The sequence below is a fragment of the Oncorhynchus nerka genome, linkage group LG10 (genome assembly GCF_034236695.1).
Source record: "Oncorhynchus nerka isolate Pitt River linkage group LG10, Oner_Uvic_2.0, whole genome shotgun sequence".
NCBI classification, from domain to species: domain Eukaryota; kingdom Metazoa; phylum Chordata; class Actinopteri; order Salmoniformes; family Salmonidae; genus Oncorhynchus; species Oncorhynchus nerka.
The window spans coordinates 35396895-35424217 of NC_088405.1; the positions used below are offsets into that span (position 1 = coordinate 35396895).

The 27323-nt window shown below is 40.9% G+C and overlaps 1 protein-coding gene across 3 annotated transcripts; it reads right to left on the minus strand.

The window, feature by feature from the left end:
* Positions 1-939: 939 nt before the first annotated feature.
* On the minus strand, positions 940-27251 carry LOC115135232 (uncharacterized). 3 transcript variants are annotated; one of them, XM_029669703.2, is made up of 5 exons: positions 26996-27251; positions 7718-7859; positions 7211-7614; positions 6278-6506; positions 940-3882 (listed from the first exon to the last, which is right to left on the minus strand). In XM_029669703.2, the coding sequence occupies exons 1-5, from the start codon at positions 27077-27079 to the stop codon at positions 3761-3763; spliced, it is 981 nt and encodes a 326-aa protein (XP_029525563.2). In that variant the 5' UTR covers positions 27080-27251; the 3' UTR covers positions 940-3760. The 3 variants fall into 3 exon arrangements, with proteins under 3 accessions (XP_029525563.2, XP_029525562.2, XP_029525564.2); XM_029669702.2 differs by having other exon boundaries at positions 26978-27250; XM_029669704.2 differs by lacking the exon at positions 26996-27251 and adding an exon at positions 26334-26969.
* Between the last annotated feature and the right edge of the window lie 72 nt (positions 27252-27323).

Sequence of the window (27323 nt, forward strand, 5' to 3'; positions counted from 1 at the left end):
TCCTGTCTCGCTGTGCAGCCGCCCTTTGACCTGTGGACAAGTCTTGTTTCGCTGCAGATAAGTGAAAATATCAGAACCCCATATTGGTTTCATAGCCAGGGATATAGGGAGAATATAGGGAGAATCCTTGAGGAGAAAGAACGTGAGAAGTGTGCAATTGAGATCCTCCCCTAAACTAGTTGCTTTGATTGTTTTCTCTCCTTTCTGAAAACAACTACTCTCCTCAACCGGCAGGCTAGGTGAGAAGACTGGCTGCTGCACAGACAGAGAGAGAAAAGCTAAAGTCATTCAATTATTAATTGGGCTGAGGAAGAGGGGTCAAATGAGTCGATGCCTGGTTTAATAGCAGTCCCTGGCATTTAAGTTTCTGTCAGAGGCAAGAATGAATTCTGGAGACAGGTTATCTTTACTATCAGAAGTTGACATCCCACCCTGGAGCTAAATGGAATGCAGGCTTATTGAATATGTATCAACACAGAACAAAAAGGCCACAAGAAACAGGACTGGGGCTGTCAGTGGATAGAAATGGGGATCAGGACAAACACCCACAAGGGGCTGTTAAGTCCCCAGTGTTGAAGTTGTCTGTGACTAAAGACAGTTGAGAAGCTTTACAGGTCATCTCTGATGAAGGAATGGATAGGGACTACATTACTGGATTAGGTTTAGGGGCTCAGGATGAAGATATTACATTCATTCATTCTCATTAAAAATTGCGATTGACAATTTTTGATTAATGGACACAATTTCAATTTCATGTGAGCTCAGGGACTCCTGAGGATGAAAGAGCAGAGTCATGCATGTGTAGCCTACTTAGCAGAGTGTCTCTCTGCAAATGGTCAATTCCCACTGGGTACAAACTGGTGAAATAAACATTGTTTCAAAGTCATTTGTGATGTGAAATCTATGTGGAAAAAGACATTGGATTTGCAAAAAGTCATAAACTGTTGTATTGAGGCTGAATTCTCAACCACAAGTTTATGTCATCATGGTAACCAAAGATAAAATATGTTGAATTTGCACCTTTGACACAACATCAGATCGTCAACGTAATATCCACTAGAAGAAAAAAACAATAGGCTGGGCAGCATGTCCTACTGGAGAGATGATCTATCTACACCTATCCCGTTGGTCTGTCATCCAGGGTATTAAAGGGATTTTAGCAATGAGGCTCTTTTACCTACTTCTCCAGAGTCAGATTAACTCGTGGATACCATTCGTATGTCTCTGCGTGTAGTTTGAATAAAGTTGCTAACTAGCGTTAGCGCAATGAGTGGAAGTCTATGGGTATCTGTTAGCATGCTAGCAGATACCCATAGACTTCCAGTCATTGGGCTAATGCTAGTTAGCACTGGCTCGCGAAACTACTTCTAACTTCCTTCATACAGGACACAGAGACATAAAAATGGCTTCCACGAGTTCATTTGACTCCGGTCATTGCCAAAATCCCAAAGTATTCCTTTAACCTAGCCCAGCCCTACTGAGAATGATTGTTGTGGAATATCCACCTAATAGTTGCTAACATAGGCATTCTAAAGGGTAGGTTAACAGAGCAAATTAAATATATCCATATTTTATCATACACTGAGTGTATAAAACATTAGGCACGCCTTCCAAATATTGAGTTGCACCCCCTTTTGCCCTCAGAACATCCTCAATTCATTGGGGCATGGACTCTACAAGGTGTCGAAAGCATTCCACAAGGATGCTGGCCCATGTTGACTCCACAGTTATGTCAAGTTTTCTGGATGTCCTTTGGATGGTGGACCATTCTTGATACACACGGGAAACTGTTGAGAGTGAAAAACCCAGCAGCGTTGCAGTTCTTGACACATTCAAACCGATGTGCCTGGCACCTACTACCATAACCCGTTCAAAGGCACTTCAATCTTTTATCTTTCCCATTCACCCCTCTGAATAGCACACATACACAATCCATGTCTCAATTGTCTCAAGCATTACAAATCCTTCTTTAACCCGTCTCCTCCCCTTCATCTACACTGACTGTAGTGGATTTAACAGGTGATATCAATAAGGGATCATATTTCCACCTGGACTCACCTGATTAGGGTATGTCATGGAAAGAGCAGGTGTTCCTGTTTTGTATACTCAGTGTACAACAAGTCCTCGTAATTTACAGCATTTCCCTCATTCAGACAACAAACAAATGTGCAAAAGTAGCCAAATTAGCGGTAGGGATAAGGGCAACTTCTGCGCGGTGCTCAAGTTCAGAGAGATTGTCTGTCAAGACCGCTGTGAAGCGGAGACCCTGAGTCATGTATAGCGTTACTGTATAGCCACTGCGTTCTGCACACCGTGTCCTTCAATAATCTCAATTGCAATCCGTGTCATTTGGTTGTGCTATTCAATGAAGCACAGTGATAACACATTAAGTTGTTGTATAAATAAACAAAATATGACACTGCATTTCCATTTGAACTTGGTTGTGCTTTTAAATGGTTGAAAGCATAGCGATAACACATTTAGGTGACAACTAAACCAAAAAATAGACATTGATTTTCCATTCGAATTTGGTTGTGCTTTAAGATGGTTGAATGCAAGATGGTTGAATGCATAGTCTTTTTGAATGGTTGAAAATAGGTTGTAATCTCGTTGATCAACGTATCAACCAAATAATACCCAATTCTTCACGTTGAAATGAAGTGGTATGCCCAGTAGGTGGACTACTGTAATGGATATTTCAATTTACCAATGGCCTAGTGATTCATTGCCTATCATCTTCTCCTCTCTCTTTCTCATTTGCCGAAAACTAAGTAGCTGTTAAGCAATTGGTTAATGCGTAATTTCTCAAATCGTTCCGATGACTAGAGAGAGACAACATGAAGGGCAATGAAAAACAGCAGCCTTTTAATGCATTCGCATCAAACATTCAACATCTTGAACATCAGACATGACCAGATATAAAACAACAACTTGATCGTTCCTCATTACCAACGGTTACATCTAATCCAATACTTCATATATGCATCAGGCCAAATCCCCAGTCATGTTCTCTTCATGTGGGCTCTGTGGACATGGTGAACTTGGGGAGAATGACACACTGTTTAGGTCCTTTAAGATGACTGAATTTCTTCTGTCATCCTTCTGGAGGCTCAGAGTACCTGTGGGTCCATTAGGCATGGGGAGCTGTGACACCTCCGGGGAAGGCTGGGTGGGTGGGGGCCACAAATTGATTCTCCTCTCAGGCGGAAGGAGAGGATTGGAAGGAGAGGGTGCAGAGGGGACCTGGGGCTGGTAATGGAGCTTTAGGAGTGAGCTTAATGCCTAGGATCAGAGAAATCAATGGAGAAATATAGTTTGGCCTCCCTCCAATCCCCTCTTGCCTCCTTTGTCTAAGTGGGTAGAGGTCAACGACAGAGAGGCGTCTGTCTGGTAAGACATGACTGAAGCCTCCCGTCCTCCACTGGTTGGTCACACATGGATCAGCTGTCCTGGATCTATGCATCTCGGTCAGTCAGAGAGACTACCCCGGGGACCGTTCACATGTGTGCTTTACGAATGATTGGTCGGCCACAGAGTGGGAATTTAACCATCAAAGCCGGTTCTTATGTACGTTGTTCCACTGGCTTTGAATCCTTCCTCTAGCATTAGTCCATCTTTTGAGTCCTTTTACCATTCATAGGCAAGACATTCTGCACGCACATGTACTCATATACTGATACAGTTGAACGGTTAATGTGATAAAATACTAGAACTAAAATGTTGATTTGATACAACTGGGTGTGTGGGCAGGAACAGTCCTTCATAGATAACTGGGGTCCAGGTTGGCTCTCCTGGATCGGAACCGGATCTCAGACAGCTTGGAGTTGATGCCGGTGCCAATTTGTCCCTTCCTGGCCAATGGGAAGCGGGCTAGAGTGGCATCTGCGGAGGGAGAGAGCGACAGCACAACAACAGTTGGAGGAGGGTGGACGGCGCAGGAGTGACAGTAAGGAACACAGCCGTTTTTCAGCCCTGCCAGAGCTGTCAGGCCATTAAAAACAAAATGATGATGAATGAAGGGGGCTTACTGGATCGGAAATGGGCCCGGCCGCCTCCGCCACACACACCCTCTCAATCCTCATCTTCTCTAAATCATGTTTCACTTTTTTTTATTGAATTACGGTGGCACAGCACTCAAGCGCAACCTAATAATGCATGTGTAAATGATTCAGTTTTGGGATGCTACTTCAACTGTATCAGTGAGATACCGTGGGGTCCAGAGTTATTGACACCCTTGAAAAAGGTGAGCAATAATGACGGTATAAAAGAATTCAGTAAAATACTGAGCTATATTGTATGCTATATTATTTTATAGTAATGCTCAGAGAAAAATACTTTGTTTGTACAGTCCAAAACGTGAATTTACTGTGTTTTATATACTCCGAACAAAAATATAAACGCAACATGTAAAGTGTTGGACCCATGTTTCATGAGCTGAAATTTTAAAAATCCCAGAAATGTTCCATACACACAAAAAGCTTATTTGGCATTCTGACTGCAGGAACGTTCACCAGAGCTGTTGCCAGAAAATGTAATGTTAATTTCTCTACCATAAGCTGCCTCCAATGTCGTTTTAGAGAATTTGGCAGTACATCCAACTGGACTCACAACCACAGACCACGTGTAACCACGCCAGCCCAGGACTCTCCACATCCAGCTTCTTCCCTGCGGGATGGTCTGAAGGGGGGTGGGGGGTGCTGAGGACTATTTCTGTCTGTAATAAAGCCCATTTGTGGGTAAGAACTAATCCCAAGTGGGTGGGCCTAATGAAGTTATTTCAATACACTGATTTCCTTATATGAATTGTAACCTTGAAATTGTTGCATGTTGTGTTTATAGTTTGGTTCAGTATATATAATTACCCTCACCAGTTATGTTTTGGCCTATCTTTTTTGGTAACTTGTTAATGGAAGTGTTCTTTCCACACTATGAGGTTGAAATAATACTGTGAAATTGTGAAAATGATGATAATTCCCTTTTAGTGTAAGAGCAGTTTGAAAAGCCTGAATTATCAGCCTGTTGTTGTCAGATGGGGTTTTGGCCTCACCAGGCAGTAAATGAGTTGATAGATTAATAAGAAAGAGAGCTCCAAACCTCTCTGAAAATAACAGCTAGTTTACAGTTTACCCTTCCCATTCAGACCACCCCAAGACAGTCTTAGCAAAATTCTTGATTGAGAAATCTCTCTTTGCTAAGAAGCTAATTTTTTTTTTTTTAACCATTTTAATTTAAACCAATCACGGGTACTTCATTGTTACCTAGAAATGATTTCATATTTAGATAAAAACGGCTGCCTTGGACCGGCTTTCATTGGTCCAAGTAATAATTGGTTTGCTCAAAAAGGCAGGGGTCAAAATAATTGACACCCCTAAATATATATTATGAGGTTGGGAGATTGGGAACCTATCTGGCTAAAGCCAACTTCATAAAATTGTTAGGTAGCAAGAAGTAGTACAGAGAAACAACAACAACAAATAATAATGATATACTGTACATAGATTGTTCAACATGACAAATCTGAGGGGGCATGTGCCCCTTATGGGTCAAAGATCATACCTCCAAGACATGCTAACCTCCCCTGTTATTGGTAACGGTGAGAAGTTAGCATGTCTTGAAGGTATGATATAAAATGCTAACCTCCCCTGTTATTGGTAATGGTGAGAGGTTAGCATGTCTTGGGGGTATGATCTTTGACCCTCTGTAAATGATCTATAATCAACATGGTAGCATCCACATTAATGTTGAATTGTTTAGAAATATATTCTATTCTTATTTATCATAAAAGTGACTCCAAAATGACAATAAATTATTTAGCATTCAATTCTGTTGGGCACAAAATAATCTGAAACAGTCAAAACGAACTACAAAATGCATCCAACAAGTTTGTTATTTTGTCCCATATTCCTAATACGCAATGACTACAAACTTGTGACTACAAACCTTTGGACTACTTTACTTATAAGAATCTTTAGTGGTGTCAATCATTTTGATCCCTACCTTTCTGAGCAATTGTATGAGTTTAAAGTAATATAATATCCCAATTTTTGGAGCATACAATATCACTATTTGAATTATTATTTGAATTATTTACTTCATACAGTCATTACTGCTCATCTTTATGACAGGTGTCAATCATTTCAGACCCCACCGTATCTTTCTAATGATCGAGAAGGTGAGTGCTTCCACTCACCAATGAATGACCAAGTGAAATTGGAGACAAATACAATGAAAGTTGGTAAAGGTTGTTTGTAAGGCTGAGGATCAGCTTATCATTTACTGTAGATGGCGTTGAGCTTGTGTGGGTCCAGGGCGGTGCGGTGGTTGGGGAAGGTTGGTCTGCGGCTCCGCCCCCCTCGCAGGTTGCTGTTCAGCAGGGTGTCCATGTCGAACACGCCCAGCAACAGAGTGCGCGCCATCGCCGTGGGAGACTGCGTCTGATTGGCTGCATGCCAAGACCGCATTTCACAGAAGACGCCGGAACTTGGGTATACCTCCACCTGGTTTACCTGCACAGCCAATTGGGAGACAGTGCGAATGTGATCAGAATCAAAAACCCATTTAGACCTCCATAACCTTTGGAGGATCGATATCGTGTCCTTCGGACTATTTGGTTCTATCTGCGCAAAGCATAGCTCTGAGATATTGAGTACCAAAGTTTTCACATCCCAGATCTCAGAAGGGGGGTGCAACTGCATATAGAACCTTCTGGCTCTTTAAATGTCAGTCTGGGTTCAATAAGGCTATATAAAGACACTTCTGATGTAAAGACATGTTCAGATTTGAAGAAAACCGTAGCTATTTGAATACATTAATGATAAAATAACACTATTTTATCAAGATAGTCAGACACATCAAATACATAAGAAATGTATTACGATCCTCAGAAATATTATGGTCTTCACTCAACAATACTTAGAGGGAGAAGGCAAAGACGTGTTCCGATTGGTCCGTCTGTATTTGTTCAGACTTGTGATTGGATTGCAGATAGAACCTTACAGCGCCAAGTTCAAATGGGTTTCTAGTTTTTCATATTTCACATTTTTACTAACTTCTCAGACATATGTAGAACTATCTAAAGATCAATTATGTGACTAACTCATTTTAGACAAACATTTCAGATAGAACCATATAGTCCCATGGTCTCGATATGTTAATGGCCGCTAAAGTTAACAATCTGTCTTTATCTGGAATGAACAGCAAGTTTCCTTACATGGCCCGTCCCACTAACACAGTGTGTCTCTGAGCATGTCCTCATCCCGGGTAGGTCGGCTGCTGAGCCAAACAGAGAGCTGTGAGGGTTGTCGTCCTCTGTGATGTCACTCAGCTCTAAGTCTCCGTCCACACTGTGCTCACTGATGGCCATCTCGGGTCCAAAGTTTGACATGCTTCCATTCACGTCGTCCTGAGTCATAGCTGAGCGGTTGGACATGGGCTGATGATGAAGTGGGGGACTGAACCATCGGCCAGATTGTCCTGACACAGAGTGGTGTGTGTATGTGTAGCTCTCGCCCCTCACTATTGCTGTGGAGACAGCCTGTGGGGACACTGCAGGGTGGAGGGGCTGGTTGGCTTGGCCCAAGTTCTGCCACATGGTAGAAAGCAGGTCAGGGATCTCTGAGGGATGACACCACAAAGTTAAGAAGGAACACGCATGAGGGAAAGTGATCAATATAGAGCAGGTGAATTATAAAACTGTATTGACCTTACTCATCCTCACCCTTTACTAGCATGTTTTGTAGCCATTGGTTTTCAGCCGCCATTTCGGCCTTCTCTTTCTCCAGTTCCCGAACCCGTGACCTGAGGAACTGGAGCTCTGCAGTGTGGGAAGGGTTAAATACATCTGTCTCCATCTTCATGGTCTGTGAAGGAAAGAGAAAAGCAGATGACTGATGAGTGAATGGTTTTGACTCACTTAGGAGAGACTTTCCATCGACTTTAATTGTATTGCCTAGATATACAGTGCCTTGGAAAGTATTCAGACCCCATGACTTTTTCCCCATTTTGTTACGTTACAACCTTATTCTAAAATGGCTTAAATGGGAAAAAAAGAAAATCCTCAGAAATCTACAAACAGTACCCCATAATGACAAAGTGAAAACTGGTATTTATTACGTTTGCAAATGTATTAAAAATAAAAAAAACAGAAATACCTTATTTAGATAAGTATTCAGACCGTTTTGCTATGAGACTCGAAATTGACCTCAGATGCATCCTGTTTCCATTGATCATCCTTGAGATGATTCTACAACTTGGAGTCCACCTGTGGTAAATTCAATTGATTATTGATCATTATACCCCGATGAAGATAGTTTGTCTGTTGAAACGTTGGATATTAGGTTATTCAATTATTGCATCTGAGCCCCTAGAGTGTGCGGTTCTCCTTTAATTTTTCAAGTGTTCTATTCTGCTAGCCAGCACCTTGCCTAAATAGGTGTGAGTTTCTTTCGCCTCTAGAAAATGCAATTGATTGGACATGATTTGGAAAGGCACACACCTGTCTATATAAGGTCCCACAGTTGACAGTGCATGTCAGGGCAAAAACCAAGCAATGAGGTTGAACGAATTGTCCGTAGAGCTCCGAGACATGATTGTGTCGAAGCACAGATCTGGGGAAGGGTACCAAGAACACAGTCTCCTCCATTATTCTTAAATGAAAGAAGTTTGGAACCACCAAGACTCTCTCTAGAGCTGGCTGCCCGGCCAAACTGAGCAATCAGGGGAGAAGGGCCTTGGTCAGGGAGGTGACCAAGAACCTGATGGTCACTCTGACAAAGCTCTAGAGTTCCTCTGTGGAGATTGGAGAACCTTCCAGAAGGACAACCATCTCTGCAGCACTCCACCAATCAGGACGTTAAGGTAGTGGCCAGATGGAAGCCACTCCTCAGTAAAAGGCACATGACAAACCCTCTTGGAGTTTGCCAAAAGGCACCTAAAGACTCTCAGACCATAAGAAACACGATTCTCTGGTCTGATGAAACCAAGATTTATCTCTGGCCTGAATGCCAAATGTCACATGTGGAGGAAATCTGGCACCATCCCTACAGTGAAGCATGGCTGTGGGGGTGTTTTTCAGCAGCAGGGACTGGGAGACTAGTCAGGATTGAGGCAAAGATGAACCGAGCAAAGTACAGAGAGATCCTTGATGAAAACCTGCTCCAGAGCGCTCAAGACCTCAGACTGGGGCGAAGGTTCACCTTCCAACAGGACAACGGCCCTAAGGACACAGCCAAAACAATGCAGGAGTGGCTTCGGGACAAGTCTCTGAATGTCCTTGAGTGGCCCAGCCAGAGCCCGGACTTGAACCCGATCGAACATCTCGGGAGAGACCAGAAAATAGCTGTGCTGCAACGCACCCCATCCAACCTGACAGAGCTTGAGAGGATCTGAAGAGAAGAATGGGAGAAACTCCCCAAATACAGGTGTGCCAAGCTTGTAGTGTCATACCCAAGAAGAGTCGAGGCTATAATTGCTGCCAAATGTGCTTCAAAAAAGTACTGAGTAAAGGGTCTGAATACTTATGTAAAAGTGATATATTTCTGTTTTTATTTCTAAAAACCTGTTTTTGCTTTGTCATTATGGGGTATTGTGTGTAGATTGTAATTATTATTATTTTAAAATCAATTTTAGAAGAAGGCTGCAACATTACAAAATATGGAAAAAGTAAAGGGGTCTGAATACTTTCCGAAGGCACTGTATACAGTATATATATATTTCTTTAGTGGTCTAGGTTGTGTCGTCAAGCAGAGTATTTAAGTGGCTAAAACGCAACAAAGGGGTTGCTGTACACTTATAACACCTCCCATCTATACATTTACATTTAAGTCATTTAGCAGACGCTCTGGCTCGATCACTGCCGTTTTGTCACTTTTCTCCATACGGCAGCTAGTATTGAAATCGGAAGTTTACATACTCTTAGGTTGGAGTCATTAAAACTTGTTTTTTGTTAACTATAGTTTTGGCAAGTTGGTTAGGACATCTACTTTGTGAATGACACACATATTTTTTCCAACAATTGTTTACAGAGAGATTATTTCACTTATAATTCACCCTATCACAATTCCAGTGGGTCAGAAGTTTACATACACTAAGTTGACTGTGCCTTTACACAGCTTGGAAAATTCCAGAAAATTATGTCATGGCTCTAGAAGCTTCTGATAGGCTAATTGACATAATTTCAGTCAATTGGAGGTGTACCTGTGGATGTATTTCAAGGCCTACCTTCAAACTCAGTGCCTCTTTGCTTGACATCACAGGAAATCAAAAGAAATCAGCCAAGACCCCAGAAAAAAATTGTAGACCTCCAGAAGTCTGGTTCATCCTTAGGAGCAATTTTCAAATGCCTAAAAGGTACCACGTTCATCTCTACAAACAATAGCACGCAAGTATAAACACCATGGGACCACAATGCCATCATACCGGTCAGGAAGGAGACACGCTCTGTCTCCTAGAGATGAACGTACTTTGGTGCAAAAAGTACAAATCAATCCCAGAACAGCAGCAAAGGACCTTGTGAAGATGCTGGAGGAAATGGGTACAAAAGTATCTATATCCACAGTAAAACGAGTCCTTTATGACATAACCTGAAAGGCTACACAGCAAGGAAGAAGCCACTGCTCCAAAACCGCCATTAAAAAACAGACTACGGTTTGCAACTGCACATTGGGACAAAGATCGTACTTTTTGGAGAAATGTCCTCTGGTCTGATGAAACAAAAATAGAACTGTTTGGCCATAATGACCATCATTATGTTTGGAGGAAAAAGGGGGGACTGCTGCAGGAGGGACTGGTGCACTTCAAAAAATAGATGGCATCACGAGGAATGACAATTATTTGGATATATTGAAGTAACATCTCATGAAATCAGTCAGGAAGTTAAAGCTTTTTCGCAAATGGTTCTTCCATATGGACAATGACCTCAAGCTTACTTCCAAAGTTGTGGCAAAATGGCTTAAGGACAACAAAGTCAAGGTATTGGAGTAGCCATCACAAAGCCCTGACCACAAATCCTATAGAAAATATGTGGGCAAAACTGAAAAAGCGTGTGCGAGCAAGGAGGCCTACAAACCGAACTCAATTACACAAGCTCTGTTCGGAGGAAGGGGCCAAAATTCACCCAGTTTATTGTGGGAAGCTTGTGGAAGGCTACCCATAACGTTTGACCTAAGATAAACAATTTAAAGGCAATGCTACCAAATACTAATTGAGTGTATGTAAACTTCTGACCCACTGGGAATGTGATGAAAGAAATACAAGCTAAAGTAAATAATTCTCTCTACTATTATTCTTACATTTCACACTCTTAAAATAAAGTGGTGAACCTAACTGACCTTTTACTAGGATTAAATAGCAGGAATTGTGAAATACTGATTTTAAATGTATTTGGCTAAGGTGTATGTAAACTTCTGGGTTCAACTGTAGATCCCAAAGAAGTGGAAGAGGGCATTCAGATCATTCAATTGTAGTTCTTACAGGAATTAAATGGTAACCTGGTTTTTCAATAGGACTTTTACAAATGAAAAATAGTCTTGACATTTAAAAACTATAATTTCCTCAAAGGCTCTGTGTATTTTAAAGCTATTTCTAAGTTTAAATGTGTCACCTTTGACAGAAAATGGTAACAGGCATTCACAGAACGTCGTGACAAACACGTATAAAGCAAGAAGGAGGATGAATTTAGGGGTAAAAGAACACTTCCATTAGCAAGTTACCAAAAAAGCTAGGCCAAAACATAACTGGTGAGGTTAATTATATATACTGAACATAACTATAAACACAACATGCAACAATTTAAAAGATTTTACTGAGTTACAGTTCATATACGGAAATCAGTCAATTTAAATAAATAAATTAGGCCGTAATCTATGGATTTCACATGACTGGGCAGGGGCACAGCCTTGGAGGGCAAATGCCCACCCACTGGGGAGCCAGGACCTGCCAATCAGAATGAGTTTCTCCCCACAAAAGGGCTTTATTACAGACAGAAATACTCCTCAGATTCATCAGCTGTCCAAGTGCCTGGTCTCAGATGATCCCTCAGGTATAGAAGCCAGATCTGGAGGTCCTGGGCTGGAGAGGTTACAAGTGGTCTGCGCTTGTGAGGCCAGTTGGACGCACTGCCAAATTCTCTAAAACAACGGAGGTGGCTTATGGTAGAGAAATGAACACTCAATTATCTGGAAACAGCTCTGGTGGACATTCATGCAGTCAGAATGCCAACTGCACACTCCCTCAAAACGTGAGACATCTGCAGCAATGTGTTGTGTGACAAAACTTCACATTTTAAAGTGACATGTTATTGATCCCAGCACAAGGTGCACCTGTGTAATGAGCATGCTGTTTAATCAGCTTTTTTGATATGCCACACCTGTCAGGTGGGTGAATAATCTTTGCAATGGAGAAATGCTCACTAACAGGGATATAAACAATTTTGTGCACAAACTTGGAGAGAAACAAGCTTTGTGTACGTATGGAGCATTTCTGGGATCTTTTATTTCAGCTCATTGAAACATGGGACCAACACTTTACATGTTGAGTTTATATTTTTCTTCAGTATACTTAGAATTCCTCTCACACGGAAACAAAAATGTCACTAGAAAGGCTTTGATGAACATTCAATTAAAATTAAGTTTCATTGTTCTTAAAGTTATCCATTTGTTTTTTCAAAGCCATCAGCTATTCCAGGAAAATAAGATGCCTGAAATTATGGTTGCTCCCTGAAGGGAAAGGGAAAAAAGGCAAATATTATAATCTGTCATCTCACTCATTAATATGCAAATTGAATCGTGTTTAGTCAATTATTTTACCATGGAAGTTGGGTCATATTTGAAGAGATGCAGAAAACATTACGTTGATGCATTTTCAATTTGAATATTAATGAAGTTTACATCATTTACCAGTTCCCGGATTTAACAGGTCCTTGCATTTATTAAAGTGTACACAACAAACATTTCTACAAGGCAGAGGTAGAAAACAAGGCAATCTGACATTTTGGAATAAACCTGGAATCCCAATATTTTAGCAGTTGAGCTGTACAGTCTTCTTTGTGCATCCCTCTGACAACAGTGAAATAACATCTAGTGTTATTTTATACAAGTTCTATAGGTGGAAAATACAGAATGAAGCCAATACTGGGCATTTCCATGTAAAAGGACCCATGACCATCAGCATGTGAAGTTCATAGGAGTATGTCATATTGGGTGTCAAATTAAAGCTAAAAATCTCTCTCTCTATATATTTTTTAAAAAAATAAAAGCATATATATTTTTCAACGATTTTCCATCCTAAAAATGTGGAATAAACAAAGGCTTTGATTTCTGGTCAAACAGATGGGTTTTTAGAAAACATCTACCAGAAAGTCTTAAAAGGTATTAGAAATACATCAAAACACAATGTTGAAGTGAAGACTCCTGTCAACTAATATCAACACTATAGTTTGAGAAATGAGTTGCATTCCGTAAGTTTAACAAACATGCCATGTGCCGTGTAATTCCGTTACCAAAATCCCACACATCTTTAAGATCATTTCAAATTTCTCTCCCTCATGAGGGTGGATAATGAAAGTTCACAGAAGAAACAAGTAAAGGTAGACCTACCAATTAGATATAGTGTTTTCATTGATATCAAGATTAGGAATTATTAAAGATACACTATGCAGAAATAACTATGCCATTTCCTGGTTGCAAAATTCTAATAGTTAGCCTAATTTTACTTTGTGACAAAACAAGCAAGTATAGTGTGGAAAATAATTGTAACATCTAAACTGCTGTGAAATATATTTTCCAGAACCAAAAATATTGTACAAAACCGAAAGTAAAAATAAAACACGGGAAGCATACAGAAATAATGCATATAGAACAGGTCTACCACTTTTTAGACATGCTTTCAATGAGAATTATAGATTCATAACACATTTCTATATGAATTTGGTCGGGTTGCCCAAAGAGAGACATATTTCAGCTTTAAGTGATTAATACACGTAATTATGTTACCAAATCCGTAATGAAAGTACTGAATAATCTGTAATGGAATTACTACTTTTAAAATGGGCTACAATGGGAAATCATAGTATTCACAAACCCCAGTTTGGTCAGCTGCTACTATCCTCCCTTCCACTGGCATACTGAAAATTGTTTTATTTCTCTTTCTGTCATCTGGTGGTCTAAGCAAGACTGTGAAAACAGTCTGGACAACCCCTCCGTCTCACTCTCCCTCTCTGTCTCGCTCTCCCTCCTTCTCCAGTTAATGTAATCTCTACCGGCTCTTACTGACACCTACCAGCTACCCTCTTTTCATTTACTGTAACACGCATCCTCATCCACTGAGCACGACTAACACAGGATGTCCATGGATGTTGAAAAGTAATTGAAATTTGGTCTAGCTGCCCTGGCTGGACCAAATCTGAACCAATTATAGACGTCTATGTTTCACAAGCTTGGATAACACAGTACAGTAGACCACAACAGAGAACAGTAAAGTACAGTCAAGAAAAGTAGAATACAGTACTACAGTACAGTAGAGCACACTAGAGTAGAGTACAGTATAATGTATTGCATTTACTGTACTCCACTGTAGTTTACTGAACTCTACTGTAGTGATGGGGGGGAAATCAATAGTTACATATTGGGATATTATTTTTTATGATATAACGTATCGTCTTGACAATGTCGCAATATAATTTTTGTGCTAGATGGCTGTACCTGCACCAAAACGCCAGTATTTTTTCTTCATAGCGTTTCCTCCATCTTCTTTTAAAATAGGGAGCCAATTTGTTTTCAAGCATTTTAATTTCTATTTCTCATGGCTCTATCTTGTCCCTCTGCAGCAGACACACGGTGAGCAATGTTTGGAACCTTGAATCGCAATACAAACAGAATCGTGAAAATAGCAATACCCATCGCCACCTACAGTTGAAGTCGGAAGTTCACATACACCTTAGCCAACTACAAGTTTTTCATAATTCCTGACATTTACTCCTAGTAGAAATTCCCTGCCAGGTCAGTTAGGATCACCACTTTATTTTAAGAAAGTGAAATGTCAGAATAATAGTAGAGAGAATGATATATTTCAGCTTTTATTTCTTTCATCACATTCCCAGTGGGTCAGAAGTTTACATACAGTGGGGCAGAAAAGTATTTAGTCAGCCACCAATTGTGCAAGTTCTCCCACTTAAAAAGATGAGAGAGGCCTGTAATTTTCATCATAGGTACACTTCAACAGACAAAATGAAAAAAAAAACAGAAAATCACATTGCAGGATTTTTTATGAATTTATTTGCAAATTATGGTGGAAAATAAGTATTTGGTCAATAACAAAAGTTTATCTCAATACTTTGTTCATATACCCTTTGTTGGCAATGACAGAGGTCAAATGTTTTCTGTAAGTCTTCACAAGGTTTTCACACATTGTTGCTGGTATTTTGGCCCATTCCTCCATGCAGATCTCCTCTAGAGCAGTGATGTTTTGGGGCTGTTGCTGGGCAACACGGACTTTCAACTCCCTCCAAAGATTTTCTATGGGGTTGAGATCTGGAGACTGGCTAGGCCACTCCAGGACCTTTAAATGCTTCTTACGAAGCCACTCGTTCATTGCCAGGGCGGTGTGTTTGGGATCATTGTCATGCTGAAAGACCCAGCCACGTTTCATCTTCAATGCCCTTGCTGATGGAAGGAGGTTTTCATTCAAAATCTCACGATACATGGCCCCATTCATTCTTTCCTTTACACGGATCAGTCGTCCTGGTCCCTTTGCAGAAAAACAGCCCAAAGCATGATGTTTCCACCCCAATGCTTCACAGTAGGTATGGTGTTCTTTGGATGCAACTCAGCATTCTTTGTCCTCCAAACAGGTCATTCACTAGGTCCACCCGTGTGGTTCTGGGATGGTTCATCGTTCTTGTGATCATTTTGACCCCACGGGGTGAGATCTTGCGTGGAGACCCAGATCGAGGGAGAATATCAGTGGTTTTGTATGTCTTCCATTTCCTAATAATTGCTCCCACAGTTGATTTCTTCAAACCAAGCTGCTTACCTATTGCAGATTCAGTCTTCCCAGCCTGGTGCAGGTCTACAATTTTGTTTCTGGTGTCCTTTGACAGCTCTTTGGTCTTGGCCATAGTGGAGTTTGGAGTGTGACTGTTTGAGGTTGTGGACAGGTGTCTTTTATACTGATAACAAGTTCAAACAGGTGCCATTAATACAGGTAACGAGTGGAGGACAGAGGAGCCTCTTAAAGAAGAAGTTACAGGTCTGTGAGAGCCAGAAGTCTGGCTTGTTTGTAGGTGACCAAATACTTATTTTCCACCATAATTTGCAAATAAATTCATAAAAAATCCTACAATGTGATTTTCTGGATTTTCTGGATTTTTTTGCCCCACTGTAGACTCAATTAGTATTTGGTAGCATTGCCTTTAAATTGTTTTACTTGGGTCAAATGTTTCAGGTAGCCTTTCACAAGCTTCCAACAATAAGTTGGGTGAATTTTGGCCCATTCCTCCTGACAGAGCTGGTGTAACTGAGTCAGGTTTGTAGGCATCCTTGCTCGCACACGCTTCTTCAGTTCTGTCCACAAATTTTCTATAGGATTGAGGTCAGGGCTTTGTGATGGCCACTCCAATACCTTGACTTTGTTGTCCTTAAGCCATTTTGCCACAACTTTGGAAGCATGCTTGGGGTCATTGTCCATTTGGAAGACACATTTTCAACTAAGCTTTAACTTCCTGACTGATGTCTTGTGATGTTGCTTCAATATATCCACATCGTTTTCTGCCTCATGATGCCATCTATTTTGTGAAGTGCACCAGTCCCTCCTGTAGCAAAGCACCCCCACAACATGATGCTGCCACCCCCGTACTTCACGGTTGGGATGGTGTTTTTTTCGGCTTGTAAGCCTCCCCTTTTTCCTCCAAACAGAACAATGGTCATTATGGCCAAACAGTTCTATTTTCTCCTTCCTGAGCGGTATGACGGCTGTGTGGTCCCATGGTGTTTATACTTGCGTACTATTGTTTGTACAGATGAACGTGGTACCGTCTGGCATTTGGAAATTGCTCCCAAGGATGAACCAGAGTTGTGGAAGTCTACAATTTTTTGGCTGATTTCTTTTGATTTTCCCATGATGTCAAGCAAAGAGGCACTGAGTTTGAAGGTAGGCCTTGAAATACATCCACAGGTACACCTCCAATTTACTTAAATGATGTCAATTAGCCTATCAGAAGCTTCTAAAGTCATGACATAATTTTCTGGAATTTTCCAAGCTGTTTAAAGGCACAGTCAACTTAGGGAATGTAAACTTCTGACCCACTGGAATTGTGATACAGTGAATTACAAGTGAAATAATCTGTCTGTAAACAATTGTTGGAAAAATGACTTGTGTCATACACAAAGTAGATGTCCTAACCGACTTGCCAAAACTATAGTTTGTTAACAAGACATTTGTGGAGTGGTTGAAAAACGAGTTTTAATGACTCCAACCTAGTGTATGTAAACTTCTGACTTCAACTGTAAGTATCACGATAATATCGCATCGTGAGGTCCCTGGCAATTCCCAGCCCTACTCTACTATGCTGTGTGGTGCTGTACTATACTGTGCAGTACAGTCATGTCCAAACTTGTGAAACATAGAGGTCTATGATTGTGTCTTAATTCGGAGCAGATATTTAACAGCGTTTTTGGAAAATGTGGTCGCATAAAAAACTGAGGGAGATTTTACTGTAATTCTGAACAGAAACTTTGCAGCTGTACAGTTCTTCCAGTAAATGTGTTTTGTGAAATGTTCCGTGTAAATTGTTCAAAGTAGTCCTTGTGTAACAGTATAACTGTAGACCGTCCCCTCGCCCATACCCGGGCGCGAACCAGGGACCCTCTGCACACATCAACAACAGTCACCCACGAAGCTTCGTTACCCATCGCTCCACAAATGCCGCGGCCCTTGCAGAGCAAGGTGAACCACTACTTCAAGGTCTCAGAGCAAGTGACATCACCGATTGAAACACTATTTAGAGTTCACCACCGCTAACTAGCTAGCCGTTTCACATCCGTTACACTTGTGCATAAAGTTGCATGGTTTATTAAACTTTGAAACCAATGGTTTCGTTTGGCATACATTTCAAAGTGAAAAATTTGAGTTACAGCATAATTCCGTTACTGTGTAATTGCCCTATTACACTGAACAAAATGATAAACACAACATGTAAAGTGTTGGTCCCGTGTTTCATGAGCTGAAATAAAATATCCCAGAAATGTTCCAAAAGCACAAACGCTTATGTCTCTCAAATTGTGTGCACAAATTGGTTTACAACTCTGGTAGTGAGCATTTCTCCTTTGCCAAGATAATCCTTCCACCTGACAGGTGTGGCATACCAACAAGCTGATTAAACAGCATGATCATTACACAGGTGCACCTTATTCTGGAGACTAGGTTTGCAAAGGGTCGGAAACTTTTCGGTAAATTTCTGGAATTTTCCCGGAAATTTTCCATGGGAATTTAAACCCTGGAATTTGGGGAATTTTGCTTAAATTCGCCAAAAAAAGTTTGTTTATAATAGTGAACCTTTTATGTGGGATTCACATAAGGCAATTCTATGTCTTGTGTCATATTTTGGTTAAACTATCCCCAATTCAATGGAATTGCAACCCTCTGTATGCACAGTGCATTCTTCCATCACATGTGCAGTATACTCTTCCATCACATGTACAGCTGATTCTCAAGATCTTGCACACTAATGAGATGCTATTGAGCCCACACTACTACATTGTCTGAGCCAAGGATAACATGCTTTCTGCTAAGTTTTGATTACAATACTGGGTGGGGTGAATATATTTTATATGACATACATTATTTTTTGTTAACTAGTAAATAGTAGCATACAGCAAAGTGTGTTTAAATAATTTCTAACTTAACGATTTCTGCTAGTTAGTTTTTGTTACCATGTGGGTTTTAGCTTGCTTGAGCCTGCTAACTGAGGAGTGTTAATTCACCTGGTTCCATACATGTTTAATTTTAAAACATTTATCTTACAAAGGAGTTGTTTAATCTAACTGCTGAACTATATATCTGCACATGGAATTGTATTTTTATTTTTTATCTTTACAGGAAAATTCCACGGGCACTATCTGATGTGTGGAGACATTTCACTGCAGCTAATGTAGAAGGAAAAGCTGTGTACATTTGCAAATACTGTGAAAAATCATATGTGACGAATGCAACAAAGATGCAGAATCATCTGGCCAAGTGCATAAAGTTCCCTCAGCGCTCACAACAAGCAACATCTGACAAAGGTCGCTCTACTCCCATTCGAGGTGAAAATGATGAATCAGACACCTTATCGATAGCAACAGCTCATTGTCCTCCTGGAATCAGAAGTTTTTTTACTCAATGGAGGAACATAGTCAGATAAATGCTGATTAATGTCTTGCTCAAGCTGTTTATGCAACTGGTTCACCTATGATGCTCACAGGCAATGTGTATTGGAAGAGATTTCTGAATGTTCTGCGCTCAGCATAGACCTGTCACACATGTCATACACATGTTGTCATCATGTCTGACAGTCTCCTGGAGGGGAAGGAGTATCTCCAAGAAATGGCCATATCACAGTCTGCCGATATGGACAGCCCCATCAAGAGGATCTTCCTGGATGATGTACTTTGGGAGAGAGTGGTAAGCAGCCCGAAACTCCTGAAACCTATTGCAGCAGCCATTGCACGGATTGAGGGAGAAAATGCCATCCTGTCTGCTGTAAGAGAAGAAATCCATACTGCCCTGCCCACTTCACTGTTGCTCCAAGCAGAGGAAACTGCAGTTCTGAAATACATCAAAAAGCGTGAAGACTTCTGCCTGATGCCCATACACGCCACAGCATACATGTTGGACCCCAAGTATGCTGGCAAGAGCATCCTGTCTGGTGCAGAGATCAAGAAGGCCTATGGTGTCATCACTACCATGTCTCGCCACTTTGGCCTGGATGAGGGCAAGGTTCTTGGCAGTCTGGCGAAGTACACTTCCAAGCAAGGGCTTTGGGATGGAGATGCAATATGGCAGTCATGCCAACATATCTCATCAGCCACCTGGTGGAAGGGACTGTGTATCTGAAACTCTTTCCCCTGTTGCCTCAATCATCCTCCAAATCCACCAACATCAGCCGCCTCAGAGCGCAACTGGTCCTTGTTTGGGAACACACACACCAAAGCACGCAACAGGCTGACCAATACAAGGGTGGAAAAATTGGTGGCCATCCGGGCAAATTTGAGGCTTTTGAGCCTGATAACGAGCCACCGTCAACAAGGTTGAAAAGTGACAGTGAAAATGAGGCCTCAGTCTGATGTTCAAGAGGTGGACATTGAGGAGGTCCAGGGAGAAGACATGGAAGCCTGAGAGGAAGACAAACCAAAGCTTTAGTTTCTAGACTATCATTTTACAGATGTACAGTTGAAGTCTGAAGTTTACATAAACAAGTTTTAATGACTCCTAAGTGTTTCAACTACTCCACAAATGTCTTGTGAACAAACTATAGTTTTCGCAAGTCGGTTAGGACATCTACTTTGTGCATGAAACAAGTCATTTTTCCAACAATTGTTTACAGACAGATTATTTCACTTATAATTCACTGTATCACAATTCCAGTGGGTCAGAGGTTTACATACACTAAGTTGACTGTGCCTTTAAACTGATTGGAAAATTACAGAAAATGATGACATGGCTCTATAAGCTTCTGATAGGCTAAATTACATCATTTGAGTCAATTGCAAGTGTACCTGTGGATGTATTTCAAGGCCTACGTTCTAACTCAGTGCCTCTTTGCTTGACATCATGGAAAAATCAAAAGAAATCAGCCAAAAAATTGTAGACTTACACAAGTCTGGTTCATCCTTGGGAGCAATTTCCAAACGCCAGATGGTACCACGTTCATCTGTACAAACAATAGTACGCAAGTATAAACACCATGGGACCACGCAGCCGTCATACCACTCAGGAAGGAGACGCGTTCTGTCTCCTAGAGATGAACGTACATTGGTGCGAAAAGTGGAAATCAATCCCAGAGCAACAGCAAAAGACCTTGTGAAGATGCTGGAGGAAACAGGTACAAAAGTATTGTTATCCACAGTAAAACATGTCCTATATAACCTTAACCTGAATGCCGGCTCAGCAAGGAAGAAGCCACTGCTCCAAAACCGCCTTTAAAAAGTCAAGATGACGGTTTGCAACTGCACATGGGGACAAAGATCGTAATTTTTGGAGAAATGTCCTCTGGTCTGATGAAGCAAAAACAGAACTGTTTGGCCATAATGGCCAACGTTCTGTTTGGAGGAAAAAGGGGGAGGCTTGCAAGCCGAAGCACACCATCCCAACCGTGAAGCATGGGGGTGGTAAGCATCATGCTGTGGGGGTGCTTTGCTGCAGGAGGTACTGGTGCACTTCACAAAATAGATGGCATCACGAGGAATGACAATTATGTGGATATATTGAAACAACATCTCAAGACATCAGTCAAGCTTGGTCGCAAATGGGTCTTCCAAATGGACAATGACCCCAAGCATACTTCCAAAGTTGTGGCAAAATGGCTTAAGGACAACAAAGTAAAGGTATTGGAGTGGTCATCACAAAGCCCTGACCTCAATCCTATAGAACATTTGTGGGCAGAACTGAAAAAGTGTGTGAAAACAAGGAGGCCTACAAACCTGACTCAGTTACACCAGCTCTGTCAGGAGGTATGAGCCAAAATGCACCCAACTTATTGAGGGAAGCTTGTGGAAGGCTACCCGAAACGTTTGACCCAAGTAAAACAATTTAAAGGCAATTCTACCAAATACCAATAGAGTGTATGTAAACTTCTGACCCACTGGGAATGTGATGAAAGAAATAAAAGCTGAAATAAATAATTCTCTCTACTATTATTCTGACATTTCACATTATTAAAATAAAGTTGTGATCCTAACTGACCTAAAATAGGGAATTTTTACTAGGATTAAATGTCAGGACTTGTGAAAAGCTGAGTTTAAATGTATTTGGCTAAGGTGTATGTAAACTTCCAACTTCAACTGGATGTTCAAAAGGTTTTTGGGAGATGCGATGGATCATTGGGGATCATTCAATATTCCCTTTCTTTTGTTGTTCAGTGAAATCATCCTGTGAAGAGTCGACTCATTTAATTAAAGTTAAATTCGTAACTAAATTGTTTTTTATTGGAAGCATTTAGTCATTTGCAATTATGTCTACTTATGATAAGGTAAAAGGTTTATGTTTCCGTCTCCATATGATATGGTAAATATACAGTGGGGCAAAAAATTATTTAGTCAGCCACCAATTGTGCAAGTTCTCCCACTTAAAAAGATGAGAGAGGCCTATCATTTTCATCATAGGTACGTACACTTCAACTATCACAGACAAAATGAGAAAAAAAAATACAGAAAATCACATTGTAGGATTTTGTTGCTTTCTATTCCGCAACAAAGCCTCCTTCACTCACGCCGCCAAGCTTACCCTAGTAAAACTGACTATCCTACCGATCCTCGACTTCGGCGATGTCATCTACAAAATGGCTTCCAACACTCTACTCAGCAAACTGGATGCAGTCTATCACAGTGCCATCCGTTTTGTCACCAAAGCACCTTATACCACCCACCACTGCGACTTGTATGCTCTAGTCGGCTGGCCCTCGCTACATATTCGTCGCCAGACCCACTGGCTCCAGGTCATCTACAAGTCCATGCTAGGTAAAGCTCCGCCTTATCTCAGTTCACTGGTCACGATGGCAACACCCATCCGTAGCACGCGCTCCAGCAGGTGTATCTCACTGATCATCCCTAAAGCCAACACTTCATTTGGCCGCCTTTCGTTCCAGTACTCTGCTGCCTGTGACTGGAACGAACTGCAAAAATCGCTGAAGTTGGAGACTTTTATCTCCCTCACCAACTTCAAACATCAGCTATCCGAGCAGCTAACCGATCACTGCAGCTGTACATAGTCTATTGGTAAATAGCCCACCCATTTTCACCTACCTCATTCCCATACTGTTTTTATACTGTTTTTTTATTTTTTATTTATTTACTTTTCTGCTCTTTTGCACACCAATATCTCTACCTGTACATGACCATCTGATCATTTATCACTCCAGTGTTAATCTGCAAAATTGTATTATTCGCCTACCTCCTCATGCCTTTTGCACACATTGTATATAGACTGCCCATTTTTTTCTACTGTGTTATTGACTTGTTAATTGTTTACTCCATGTGTAACTCTGTCTTGTCTGTTCACACTGCTATGCTTTATCTTGGCCAGGTCGCAGTTGCAAATGAGAACTTGTTCTCAACTAGCCTACCTGGTTAAATAAAGGTGAAATAAAAAAAATAAAAAAATAAAAATGAATTTATTTGCAAATTATGGTGGAAAATAAGTATTTGGTCAATAATAAAAGTTTATCTCAATACTTTGTTATATATCCTTTGTTGGCAATGACAGAGGTCAAACGTTTTCTGTAAGTCTTCACAAGGTTTTCACACACTGTTGCTTATTTTGGCCCATTCCTCCATGCAGATCTCCTCTAGAGCAGTGATGTTTTGGGGCTGTTGCTGGGCAGCACAGACTTTCAACTCCCTCCAAAGATTTTCTATGGGGTTGAGATCTGGAGACTGCCTAGGCCACTCCAGGACCTTGAAATTCTTCTTACGAAGCCACTCCTTCGTTGCCCGGGCGGTGTGTTTGGGATCATTGTCATGCTGAAAGACCCAGCCACGTTTCATATTCAATGCCCTTGCTGATGGTAGGCTTTGTTACTTTGGTCCCAGCTCTCTGCAGGTCATTCACTAGGTCCCCAGCGTGGTTCTGGGATTTTTGCTCACCGGTCTTGTGATCATTTTGACCCCACGGGGTTAGATCTTGCGTGGAGCCCCAGATCGAGGGAGATTATCAGTGGTTTTGTATGTCTTCCATTTCCTAATAATTGCTCCCACAGTTGATTTCTTCAAACCAAGCTGCTTACCTATTGCAGATTCAGTCTTCCCAGCCTGGTGCAGGTCTACAATTTTGTTTCTGGTGTCCTTTGACAGCTCTTTGGTCTTGGCCATAGTGGAGTTTGGAGTGTGACTGTTTGAGGTTGTGGACAGGTGATTTTATACTGATAACAAGTTCAAACAGGTGCCATTAATACAGGTAACGAGTGGAGGACAGAGGAGCCTCTTAAAGAAGAAGTTACAGGTCTGTGAGGGCCAGATATCTTGCTTGTTTGTAGGCGACCAAATACTTATTTTCCACCATAATTTGCAAATAAAATCATTAAAAATCCTACAATGTTATTTTCTGGATTTTTTCTTCTCTTTTTGTCTGTGATAGTTGAAGTGTACCTATGATGAAAATTACAGGCCTCTCATCTTTTTAAGTGGGAGAACTTGCACAATTGGTGGCTGACTAAATACTTTTTTGCCCCACTGTATCCAATGCAAAAAACATCTACATTTAAATGGTAATAATATTACATTTGCATATATTTCTGTTAATTCCCATATATTCCCATTAATTCCCATATATTCCCATGGAAAGTTTCCACCTCTGAATATTCCCCAAAATGTGAAACCCTACTTAAAACAATAAAAGGCTGCTCTAAAATGTGTAGTTTTGTCACACAATGCCACAGATGCCTCAAGTTTTGAGGGAGCATGCAAAAGGCATTCTGACTTGCAGGAATGTCCACCAGAGCTGTTGCCAGATAATTGAATGTTAATTTCTCTACCATAAACTGCTTCCATCATAGTTTTAAAGAATTTAGCAGTATCCAACCGGCCACACAACCGCAGACCACGTGTAACCATGCCAGCCCAGGATCTCCACATCCGGGTTCTTCACCTGTGAGATCATCTTAGATCAGCCACCAGGTCAGCTGATGAAACTGAGGAGTATTTCTGTCTGTAATAATGCCCTTTTGTGAGGAAAAACTCATTCTGATTAGCTGGCCCTGGCTCCCCAGTGGGCCCCCCATGGCTGCGCCGCCGCCATGTGAAATCCATAGATGAGGGCTTAATTTATTTATTTCAATTGACTGATTTCCTTATATGAACTGCAACTCAGTAAAATCATTGAGTATATATTTTTGTTCAGTATACATATATTTTAGTTGATACGACTATATTCTGATCATCAGAACATTATATCTCTAAAAATTACTATGAGTTCATTTTAGTATACTGTAAATTAACCGTATGCTTTCAGTTGAGCGTACTAGCTCTTTGCCTGTCTACCGGAAGTTGATATTGTTGCTATGCGACCTCTTGCTAGCTAGTTAGCATAACAAATTACTAGTTAGATATTTTACGACTTCGGTTATTTCTTAAATTCAATGTGGAGTGCGATTGTAAATTCAGAGCGTTGTCAGATTGTCCGTTTGTAAATTCATGGTGTACACTGGAGAAGTAGGGTTGATTTGAGCATTCTGACCATACAACTGCAGTCAAGCACCCAAGCTAACATTGGCTTGCTAGCTACTTCCAGACACAAATGAGAGTGACCACCCTGACCATTTTACTCGCCCTAGCAAAGCTGGTTAGGAAGTTATGTTATCCAGAGCGTCGGTGGCTAACTGTGTTGCTGGCAAAAATGTAATTGTGCCTTTGGCAGATGTGTACTGACACCGGCCATATTCAACAGGAGTTGAGCGCTCATAAATTCATTATTCTGCGCTCTAGTACACTCAGATGAGAGTGCCCTGAAATCGGAGTAGATAGTCAGAGCAAATTTATGAACGCACCCGACTATACCATTTAGCTAAACTAAGAGGGAATAATCAAGTCAATAAACGTTGGGTAGTTGGTTAGATAACCCCTAGTTAACATACTGGAAAGTTTGATGTATAAGTGGCGAACTAACATACTGGTAGAGACTGCTGTAATTATATGCTATAAGGACATGCGTAAGGACAGTGTAGCTAACAAATTGTCAGCCAACATAACGTGTAACGTAACTTATTTGAAAAGTCTAGTTTATTACATTGCTCAACATTTTCTTAACATTTGTCATCATCAGTTAAAGTAATGAATTTGCATCTGCTCTCGTGCATATTTTCCATCATCTTCTTCAAATCTGAAAATGACATATAGCCCCTCCTATTTCCTGAAGAATTGCATTATGGGCCCTAAAGTATGGAAATAGTGTCCTCTGCGCGTATACTTCATATTTTGGCGAATTTAGTACGACATCCGGGAACTTTTGTCATAATAACTATATCCATACTATGACCAATAAGCATACTACATACTCCATTCACTCACAAATAGTTCAGTTAGATTGAGTATTCAAACACAGCTCAAGAGTTCCTTCCCAGCTAGAAGTGAACTGTGAAGGCGTTTGCATACCTGTCCAGGCATGGTGAGATCTTGCAGGCATCTGCAATGTAATCTGGCAGGTACACCTCTTTTGATTCTGTTCACCTGCTCAGATGTTACTGACACATGCCAGATCTTGCAAAGCCTGGATAGGTATTTTACATATCAAATAACCACATCGTATGTAATAGCAATCTGCTTCCCGACGGCACAGTAGATGTAGTTGACGCATGCAACATTGAGCAGTGGAAAGAAACCTGTTTTGTGTGGCAGGTTATATACTTTACTAGCTAATTAGCCCAATTGAGCAACTACTCATGCCACAGCAGTGTCATGTCCTGGAGAGTCAATGGACTCTCTTTCTCTAGTTGGCTTCAGAATTTGAATAGCATACATTGAAGATAGCATCACTAGGCTTCGCATTTAGTATTAACGTTACTCTTTGTAGCTACAGTAGTTAGCTAGCTGACCGCTAGTGTGTGGATGGTTCATCATCCTAAAACCGAGTTGATGGATTGATTCCATGATATGCAGCTGGCCACCTGCAGTAGCCATTGAATGAACACTCCGTACGCCAATGTAGTATCACAGTTAATGTCTCCAAATGTGACCAAACAAACACTAATGTGCAATTAGTTGAAGTAGCTAGGTATACAGAGGAGAAAACATCTTACTCTATTGCCAATGCTAACAGTCTCTATTCTTTGTTGTAGGACGCTTTCTTGATTCCGCTCACCCTCACATTTACACGGCTGTGGTTCCAGCATTTCTTGCATATTATCGTAAAGAATATCCTAAAAGTGACTCGTCGTTTCTTCCTTAAATGGCAATGTCTCCGTTTCAATATGCAATAGTCGCGTGTTTGTTGTCATCAACTGACATTATCAAATCAAAACATTGAAAGTGAAAGCAAGCATGCTGTCAAAAAACATATCCGGTGTTTAAAGCGATCGTTTCCGGTATGACGTCAAGTTCAAGTTTTTCATTTTTCTCTCTCCGAATGTGTTTTTTTGCACCTAT

What these genes read in the sequence shown, in the direction of transcription:
- LOC115135232 (XM_029669702.2), bottom strand. Translation starts at nt 27,079, where the DNA reads ATGCAAGAAATGCTGGAACCACAGCCGTGTAAATGTGAGGGTGAGCGG. An exon ending in GTGTTAGTGGGACGGGCCAT is followed by an intron (nt 6,507 to 7,210) that starts GTAAGGAAACTT and finishes TTGGCTGTGCAG; the next exon opens with GTAAACCAGGTGGAGGTATA. An exon ending in CAAGCTCAACGCCATCTACA is followed by an intron (nt 3,883 to 6,277) that starts GTAAATGATAAG and finishes CTCCCTCCGCAG; the next exon opens with ATGCCACTCTAGCCCGCTTC.